This window comes from Nuphar pumila, chromosome 11, assembly GCF_984573655.1.
Source record: "Nuphar pumila chromosome 11, dmNupPumi1.hap1.1, whole genome shotgun sequence".
Lineage (NCBI taxonomy): Eukaryota > Viridiplantae > Streptophyta > Magnoliopsida > Nymphaeales > Nymphaeaceae > Nuphar > Nuphar pumila.
The window spans coordinates 18,563,576-18,574,242 of NC_143259.1; the positions used below are offsets into that span (position 1 = coordinate 18,563,576).

A 10,667-nucleotide genomic window follows, 5' to 3' on the forward strand; every position below is an offset into this window, starting at 1 on the left:
CATAGCCATGGCCCAAATGGGTCTGTTGACCCTTGGTCTGGGCCAACAGCATGAAACATGCCAGAGAGAGAGAGAGAGAGAGAGAGAGAGAGAGAGAGAGAGAGAGAGAGAGTACTGCGGTACAAGGCCTGGTTTTTATTCAATGATCAATTCTATACGCTTCAAACAACAGGTTGCTAAAGTGTAGCATGTTCCGTTCTCAGAGGAGTTTCCAGGTCCGGCCTCTCATCAACTACTGATGATGCAGTAGTTTCCTGGAATGCATCTGGGTAGTGTTTCACGATCCTTGCCTTCATAGTTCTGCATCATGAATTTAAACCCTGCTGTCAGAAAGCACATTCAATGGCTAAAACCAGGGGAAAACCTATGAGGCAGGTGCAGGCAACTATATCTCATTAATTGGAAAGACAAGTCACAAATTCGCAATGAAATTTTTTATAGTGAATTGAACAGAATCGATGAAACTGAGCAGGAGGTTGGCAACATGTTTTACCTCAGCTTCTGAAATATGTAATCCAGGTCTGACTTCATGGACTTCAGGAGCCGTGTATTTCTTGAGAAATCACTAGCAATCTCAGAGAAACATTGTTCCGAGTACTCATTGAAATGTGATAAAACTGCATTGCTATCCTGTAGCCTCCCCAATCTGCATTCACAGAGCTAGCTCAAGCAGCTATTTTTTCATATCAATGGACTGAAATAATTTTTCCTGATTCACAATTGAACAGCCTATGCAGAACCAACGTCAATTACTTTGAGGTTAAATTACAATCCTCCACTTTCCCACTGGCAAAGATGGTAGACACAAAACTGGGTATAGGAACTAAAATTTTTCACATCAAAGAAGCGCAGAAAGCTGAAAATTCACTGCATTCATGGAAGTCAAACAAAACAGCTTCAAAATTGCAAGGACGATATCTGACTTCAATTCTTTTCTTAAGAAGAGCACTTACATGGAAGAGAACTATGCCATGGATGAGATATCTAGTTGGTCTTGATATCCAATATCTAGCTGGTCTTGATATCAAAGACAATGTTCTATCAGAAGATATGGCGCACCCATTCTCAGGCTTCCATGGTAATTCCAACTTCAATGCAAGTATATTTGTTTTTCATTCTATTTAACAAATACGCAACTTTCCCATTGCATCTGAATAGATCATCTCATCTCACAATACACCTAGCGACACTGGTAGAAGAGCTTGAGAATGTGGCAGAAGCAAGGTTATCCATGTCATGCCATATGTACGATATAGTATGATACATATCATTACTTTTGGGGTTTATGATACAACTCGTATCGGGTGTATTGTGCGATACACCCGTGTTTCGACCCGTATTGTTTAATACATGTCTGGTGCACTTAAAAAGACCCGAAAATCTATTTTTTTCAATTTGGGTTTAAAAGGCCCTTTTGGGGCCGAGTTCTCCATATGTCTAGAGGCTGTTAAAAGGGAACCCACACACCCTAGGTTCCATGAGATCGATTTGAGAGGCGATTCGTATGCAAAGGAGGAAAGGGCTTTTGCGATTTTCTCAAGAGTACATTTTTACCCATTTTTTCACTCAAGAAAGTGGGTTAAGGTAAAAACTTTGCTTGTTATTGGGTGTTTTTTGAGGAAGATGGCATCGGAAGATCCGACATGGCAATTGTGCATTCAAGTAATGAATAGAAATCGATTAAAAATCAAATGCAATTATTGTCAAAATAGTTTTTCGGATGGTATCGCTCGGTTGAAGCATCATTTAGCCAGAACACATTATAATGTGCATGCATGCATGTCAAGGAAATTGCCAGATGCCGTAAAATGATAATACCAACAATTACTTGATGATCTGTGAGGAAAAATACAAGAAAGAGAGACGAATGAGGTAGAAATGGGGCATGCAAAGCCATGTGAAGATATGCATTACGAAGATGAGCTTCCTACTTCTGATCCTACATCCCATAGCATAGGATCAGAAGTAGGAATTTCTACAATGAAGAAAGAAGGTGTGGCTGGTGTCAGTAGTAGTGTCACAGCTGCCACCACGGGCACAAAAAAAAGAGGAAAAAGAAGAGAAGGAGGAAGTTCTTCGAGAAGAGGACCAAGAGGTAGAGCTAGAGACTCTATTAGGAGTTTTGTTCCTCCTAAGACTGCCCCTATGGCGCAGCTCGATATTCATACTGCTACGACTTCTTAGCATTTAGTCGAGCAGGTAGATATCACAGATGGGAGATGGTTCTATGATGCATGCATTCCCTTCAATGCGGCAAATTCCTTTCATTTTCAGGTCATGGTAGATGCAATAACCAGTATCGAGTTTAAATATAAAATGCCTTTATATTATGTTTTGAGAGGAAAAATTTTAGATGCTAATGTGAAAAAAGTGAAGGCATATTATGAGGAGATGAGACAACCATGAAGAGAAACTGAATGTAGCATCATAGTAGATTGGTGGACAGACAAAAAGTCAAGGACATTAATAAATTTTCTAGTCTATTGCCGCAAAAGAATCATGTTTTTTAAATAAATTAATTTTTCTGATATGCTCAAGACAACAGATGTATTGCTGAGGGTTTATGACCAGGTTGTGAAAGAGGTTCAACCTCAAAATATTGTATAGTTCATTACTGATAATACAACAAACTATAGAGCAACATGTAAAGAATTGACAAATTTTTTTGGATAATTCTTTTGGATCCCACGTGCTGCCCATTGCATAGACCTCATGTTTGAAGACATCGACAACATGGATGAGGTACATCAGACAATTGAATGATGCCAAAAAATTACTAAATTTATTTATAATCATGCATGAATTTTGAGCCTAACGAGAAAGTACACTAATAGTGCTAAGTTGATTCGTAGTGCAGTTACTAGATTTGCTACAAATTTTTTGACAGTGCAAAGTCTAGTAAAGAATAGCGCTGCACTAAAAAAAATGTTTTCATTAGATGAGTGAAATGCATATCCCCATACACAAAAAAGAAAGCCCAAAGAAATTGTAGATATTGTATTTAAAAGTGAATTCTGAGATTCATGCGTTAAGTTGTTGAAAATAAATATGCTTTCAGTGAAGGTGCTTCGATTGGTTGATAGTGAAGATAGACCAACTATGGGTTATCTCTATGAGGCTATGAATAAGGCAAAAGAGATCACTAGAAATAATTTAAAGGATTTTTTTTTTTATACATACTTATATGGAACATCATTGATCATAGGTAGACTGAGCAACTTCATCAACCTCATGAAGTAACATATTATTTAAATCCTGCATTTAGATACTCTCCTATGTTTAAAATGGGCAGAGAAGTCCACAAGGAATTTTTATATTGCATTGAAAGGTTGAACCCTGATTATAACATTAAAGATTGAATTCATAAAGAAATAAAAACTTGTGATAATGCGTTATATGATATGGGAAGTCCTGCAACAGTGCAAAACCGTGCCATGTTGCATCTAGGTAATTTATTTTGTCCATTTCAATTTTAATTTCAAATTGTTATTTAGTTATGATGTTTTGTATGATTGTATCTGTTATTGTCTTATTGATTTCTCATTTTCTTATTTTCTTTTTTCAAACATGTGGTGGGTTAGGTTTGAAAATGATGTTCCAAATTTGAGAGCTTTTGTCATTTTCATTCTTAGACAAACATGTAGTGCAAGTGGATGCGAGAGAAACTGAAATGCATTTAAGCAAATCTATACCAAAAAAAGAAATAGATTGGAGCACTAAAGGCTCAATGACCTCGCCTACGTTCACTACAACTTACAACTGAGGCATACACATATAAAATTATAAAGTTTATTTATCATTTTCATTCAAAATCCAACTAATTTTAATTTTTTCATGTCATCTTTTTAGGCAAATCGAAAAGTTATCATCAAGAAAGCACAAAGAACGATTCGATCCTACCATTTTGGAACATTTTGATGAATTAGATGCATGGGTTAAAGAAGAAGTAGTGACTTTTTTAAATGAAGAAGAGATTCAGTGAATTAACATGGAAGGAGCACAAAAAGTAGATGATGAAGACCCCACGTATCTTGCAGACGATGTGGATGTCGAAGGAAGAGGAGAAAAAGATATTGATGATGAAGATGATTATGATTATTGATGTATCATGTTTTATTAAAAAACTTGTTCTTGTGAGATGTTTTTGTTTATGTAATATGAAAGTATGAGTCTTGTGGTATGTTCTTAATTGCAAGATATTTAATATTAATTGATGTTTGATGACGTCTTATGCGGCTCATAGATACATAAATGCTTCATATGTGATTTTATGGTTGTATTATGTGAAATTCATTATTATTTCATGTGATAAGATTTTTTTAGAATTTTTACTAATTTTTTTGGACTTTGTTGATTTTTTATTAAAAATTTACGATACATTTACGATACGATACGATATGATACGGTGTTACTATTGGGCCGACCAATATGGGTAACGATACGCTACTTACAACCTTGGGCAGAAGTTCAAATAAACAACTTAAAAATCAAGGTCTGGTACACAAAATGGGATGTTAGCCAATATAATATTTTTAATAAATGCTTCAAAAAAAAGAGAGGATAGACCTATTCACATAGACACTCCATTTTCACTCCAGTTATATATCCTTTTATGCAGGAATCATATTGGACTCATAAAGTTGTATCCTCGTATCCACAGCCATATCCATGCGACCTAGGGAAAGACAATTGTTAAGAGTATCACGAAGTTCAGTCCATTTGGGCTTATAGGTTAAGCAGAAACACGATAGTATCATAAAAAGGAATAGTAAATAATAAAATTTGTAAAGCCTTGTTTGTTCTCATTTTATTTTTAGTGTCCATTACAATAAACAAACAAAAAATCCATCACAAAATTTCTCGATTGGAGATGCCCTTCTAGTGCATAATTGATAATTCAAAGTTTAAACCATGTCCTTTTTGAGAAGATTCGGTAATTATGCTACTTGAGTTTGGAATCTCTTGTAGTACTTCTAGCCACCAGTCCAATGCATGGTAGTTGATCTCATTCTCTTGCACCAACATCCTAATTGACTGTTTAAAACTTATCATTCAAACTGATTTACAAAGGCTGAATCTATTAATCTTGAACAAGCCAACCACTAAGAGGATTTGAGATTTATCAGGTCTTGAATTTTTCTTAGAATATTGAGCACAACAGATCTAATGAAGTTTAATACATCAACAACTATGTCTTTGGATGTCAATGTATTTCTTCAGAAACCATCATGTTCTGAATCTCCCATATTCTCCTGATAAGTTGGAACACCACTCTCCAGGAGCAATCAATTTCCTTGTTTTCATGCCAACTACAACACTATATTTTCAACTCTTGCTCCAAATCCAACTTGATAATATTCTTTCTCCCAAAGAGGCTAATGAATTTCCTCCAAAACTGTTGGTGGTAGGACATTGAATGAAGATCTGCAGTCTCTTTTGCCTAGATACAAAGTCAACACCAACTTATTAGATGGAAGCCAAATTCTTTAAGACATGCACATGTCAGCAGCTTATTGGGTAGACCAGTCTCAAAGTCAGGGTGCCATGACTGATGTTTACTCCATAACAATTTATGCACAGGAAACGATCTCCATGTGTTCGCACCAAGGTTGCCAGACTAGGAATAGAAAGCGAGGCATTTTAAAATTTATAGGAAGTGATAAGGAGGAATAAAAAAGGAAGCAATATGAGAATTGAATAGGAATAAAATAGAACACAGATAAAAACTAAAATTAAAATGATTATTCTTAAATTTTCTAATTTTTTATTATAAGAATTAATTTTTTGTCAAAATCTAAAAATGATAACTATTAATTTAGAGAAAGCACACGGGAAGTGAGTGGAAAACATGAGCGGAAGCACATAAAAAAGATGAAAAGAAGTGCAAGAGAACGTATAAAAAGCATGGACGAAGTGTGTGAAAAGCTAGGAGAAGCATGGGAAAATCGAGATTCTCATCAAGTTTCAGAAGTGCTTCTAAAGTGAGTTTTCAGGAAGCGTGCTTCCCACCTATCTAAGAAGCTTCTGGTAACTCTGGTTCACATTATCTCACAAGTTGATTTGGACCATAGCCATTAGCCACCTGTATCTTTCAAGGTAATTTCTTGGCAAAGGTTTTTCTCAGAGATATTTTCAAAAAGTAAGTTTTCTTGGAAAAATCTGAGAAGCTTTAAAAATTGAAAAAATATAAATAATAATAAGGAAAATAATAGGTTTGCTACATGCTTGATGGGCTTACCACCTCCACGTGTTTATTTAACTATTTTTTGCAGTTGTTGTAAGAGGTAGAAGGTTTGGTAATTCAGCAATCAAGGAACCTAGTAGTGGACGATAGTACTAGATAGACTTTGTCCCATGCTTTTAAGTCTATATCAGCTAGGCCGATAATATCGGCAAAATATTATGATATTTTCAAAATATCACCAAAATGAAAATATCACAATATTATCATTATATTTTTGCAATATTTTAAAAATTGTATTTTTATATATTTTAAGTTCAGTTTTTCTATTTTTGGTTTCTTTTGTATTTTAAAAACTTTTAAAATTTGTTTATGGATTGACACATGTCTACACCATCTATACATTTTTTTTTGTTGGTTCTATGCTGTAGGAGACTAATTAAGGGTGAAGTCACCAACCCAAGGATCAAACCAAAGTTCAATTGACTGGAAATTTCCTACCATCCATCTACAAGACTAGAACCTTCTTCAGTTATATCCAGCTCCATTTTCACACTCAATCTCCAAGAACTAACTCTATGATTAGAACTAAACTATATGCACTCTTTAGGGAGGCATTTAACATTAACTAGGTTACACCAAGGACTAGGTTGTGTAGAGTCCAATATCCATCCTAACTTGGCACGAAAAGCTAAATTAAATCACATCGTCCAAAAGATTGGAAGTGATGATAAAGAGAATCTCATAAGCACCATCATCGCCACCATGGAGAGAAGTTGCCATTCCATACTTAAATCATCTTTTGAAACTTCTACACCATCTCAAAACAATGGCTAGATCTTATCTTCCACTTGAAAATTGGCCTTACCCAAATATTTGAATGGTAGTTGGCCTTGTCCCTATTGTATCTTCTCTTTGACTTGAGACAATCTTGGGAAGAATGTTGAATGGGACGAAATATACTTGGTTGCATGTACAAGTAGCACAACCTCCAAAAGTATGTCTGTCCCATATAAAGAAAAGTGCACCATCCACAAAGAAACTATGGCTCCAATTCAAGAATTTATACTATTAGGTATGACATTTCCTTCACTTTCCTTGAGTTGAATTTCCTTGATAGCCTTTCCATAACAAAAAAAGAAATAGGGTTAATATTAGATCCCTTTGACGGATGCCCCTGATGCCATGAAGCAAATCTCCTAGTAACAACAAATCTATTGCTTGGGCACAAACCATGATCTTCTGAATCTAGTTAGCATTAAAGCCAAGAATTTCAATGATTTTTCAAGTAATTCCAGTCCACTCAATTCTAAGTTTTCACCAAATCTTGACATACATAATGCTTCTTATTAATATTAAATCGGGACCCATGTGTTCTGTTTTATGGCTATTTTCAATAATGTTGCTGAGAATCAATAAAAAAAAGCCTTTTATTTCTTTTTTGCTGAGAAAGCTAGGGGGTTTAGGCCCCAGGACCTTTTGTATTTATAGTATGCTCACTGCATGATTGATATGCTGCTAGGTTGGATAATCAAATTTTGTTGCTCTGATTTGCTGTTAGAACTTGAGATTTTGACACCAAAATCTTCAATTCATAATTTACAATGAATTAAAAACTGGGCAATAAAAAATATCAGGCAGAAGAAGAAAAAAGTTAATAACAAACAAAAACAAGAGGAAAAATAGCATTTGGCACCAAAATGTTCAAATCATAATTCATATTCATTGTAAGTCAAGCTCAGTGTCAACTAAGACAAAATGAGGGCTAATCAGAAAAAAGTCAAAGCTTCAATTAAGAAAAAGGATAATAAAACTAATTCTGAGTAAAACATGTAAAGAGAAAATTATATTGCAGATTTCATGATAACCAGAGAAAAAAGAAGCAATAAAAGATTATTAAGAAAAGATAAATTTACTAACAAAAAAAAAATCAGCAAAGAATAGCATTTGAACAATGCACGGTTTTCAAGTAACAGAAACCATGCTTTATAGAGGACATCCATTTTAGTATGTTTATTATACTTCAAGCAACTGATACAAATATCTCAAACAAGTACTATAATTCAGAAATCATGCATCACATGGTTTAGCCCACTCATCATTGTGGCAATTGGAATCAGTCAAAATACTAGAGGAAAAAGAACAGAATGCGCACTCCATAGAGCCCATATCTACTGGAAATGACGGGGTTTTTTCTTTCTTAAATATGCTTTAATTAAGAAAAAAAGGTGCCTCTGCATGTTTAGTATGACCCTGCTCTTCTGGAATTGTTGCTTGATAAAAGATAACAGGAAACTCATAAAGCTTGAAAGCCTTGACCATTCCTGTAACTATAAAAAACACTGTACAAATTAACTTGTGGGAATAACTTGAAGAAAACTACCAAGGGTCACATCAAACCTCTAGAACTTCAAAAGCATCAACCGTATATCAAAACATCATGCATTACAACCAAGAAAGGTCCACTTTTTGATCTACCAAAGCATGTTCAAGGAATTTGGCAGGTTGTAAATCACTCTGTTCATCTTAACATGGAAAAGGTGATTTATGAGCAAAATTTTCTTCCCTTTGGAGCAAGAAACTGTGTCTCATTGTTGAAACAAATGAATAATGCATCTAACAGCTCATAATTCCATTTTTTTCGGACGCATCCAATTTTGTCGGATGTCTCCAAAGAGACCCAATTGACCAATTCGTTGAAACGAATCCGCAAAGCGTACAAAATTCCAAGGATTCGACTACCTAATATGCAATGCATAACCTCCAAAATGTCAACTGCCCAATTCATAAAAAACAATAAGCAGATACATAACAAACCCAAAACTTTCAACCACCACATTCGTCAAAAGGAATAAGCAGATCAATATAAGGTTCAATATTCCAACAACCCAATCAACAAGCAATTCACCCATAAATCCAAAATTTCCGACTACCCAATTCGTGAATTCATTGAAACGAGTAAGCAGTGCACATAAAAACCCAAAATTTCCACCACTCAATTCGTCGAAACGAATTTAACACCAAGAAAGGGAAGAGGATTACATCAGAAGCTGCAGATTCTTGAGAGTTTCGACGTCTTCTGTGTTGACGAGGGTCTTGAATTGGCGTGAGATCTCTTGTGAGGCTGCCGCTATGGACGCCCTCTCAGTCTCCTCCATCTTCTCCATTCAAACTGAAAGAGAAAACGCTGCCGCTGAGCTCGGGTTCACAAGTCCGAGTTTAACGAATCGAACTCAATATACATTTTTCAAAAATGAAAATAATAAAATGGGTAATTTCCTGATATAGACCATTTTTTTTCTGAAATCCCAGATATGGACCTAACCTTTTCCCTCAACGGTCAAATAAGGACCTATTATAACTTACTTTTACCCTCATTTGGTTAACCTGAGTTAGGTAGTCTGAAATATCAAAAGTAGCCTTTTACTCTTTTCCCATCTCCATCGCTGCCAGCTCTTTTTTTTTTTTTTGGGGGGGGGGGGGGGGGGGGCGATTATTCTTTTTCTCTATTGCCTTCCATGGTTACCATGTGTTAATGTTAAATCAGATCCAGATCCGACATCGGTTTTGGATCCTAATCAAGAACCGACGGCTACCAAGACTCCAAGGGCAACCCACACAAGTAGTCCTACCTTCACAAGGATTCCCACGATCTCTTCCGCTGTGGATGTTCTAAATGAAGTCCAGATATATGAAATTGATAGAGAACAGATAGTTGAGATTCCTAATGAAGTTAAGAAACCTATTAAGGACTCTGATGCTACAAGACTCCTACAAAGCGATGACGCCAAATGGAACAGAAAAACTTCTAAAGATGTTTAGCTTAATTGTAATCTTTATCTGAAGGAGACTCAACCTCCTAATTAAATGTAATCTCTAGCCTATTAAAGGAACTTCTGAAAAATGTTGAAGAGAGAGAGAGAAAATCGGTTCCCTCGTGGATGTATACCAACACTTGGTCAAACCATGTTAACCCTATCTCACGTGTGTGAGCACATTTTACTTTAACATGGTATCAGAGCCCCAGTAATCTCGTGAACAACTGAAGCTTCTTTCATGGTTCGTGTGTGTGCCTCATCTGTGTAGGTGCGTTATTCTCAGAAAACGTCATACATGGTTGCTGAAAACAACAATATTGCAACAAGTGTGAGTGACCCTTTTCCCTTACTTTTAGTTCCTGCGAGTTTGCAACATTTTTTGTCTGTGAAACTCTAAAGATAATTTTTTTTATGGGAATCTGAATTCATACCTCTATTGAAAAGTTATAATCTTATGGGGTTTGTTGAAGGAACAAAACCTCAACCTGATGAATAAAAATCCTAAATATGTTAAATGGCAACGTATGAATCAACTATTACTCAGTTGTATCTTGTCCTCACTATCTGACACTGTATATTATAAGTTGTGGGACTAAACACTTTATACAATGTTTGGAATACATTAAGAAAAATGTATGTTGCTCATTCTATAGCAAGAGTGCAACGAC

At 35.5% G+C, this 10,667-nt stretch overlaps 1 protein-coding gene across 1 annotated transcript; it reads right to left on the reverse strand.

Annotated features, from left to right (window-relative positions):
- Window positions 1–117: 117 nt before the first annotated feature.
- LOC149822139 (kxDL motif protein) lies at window positions 118–9,373 on the reverse strand. Its single transcript, XM_089980700.1, has 3 exons — window positions 9,224–9,373; window positions 494–646; window positions 118–300 (listed from the first exon to the last, which is right to left on the reverse strand). Exons 1-3 carry the CDS (start codon window positions 9,346–9,348, stop codon window positions 177–179), a joined length of 402 nt encoding a protein of 133 aa, XP_089836826.1. The 5' UTR covers window positions 9,349–9,373; the 3' UTR covers window positions 118–176.
- Window positions 9,374–10,667: the final 1,294 nt, after the last annotated feature.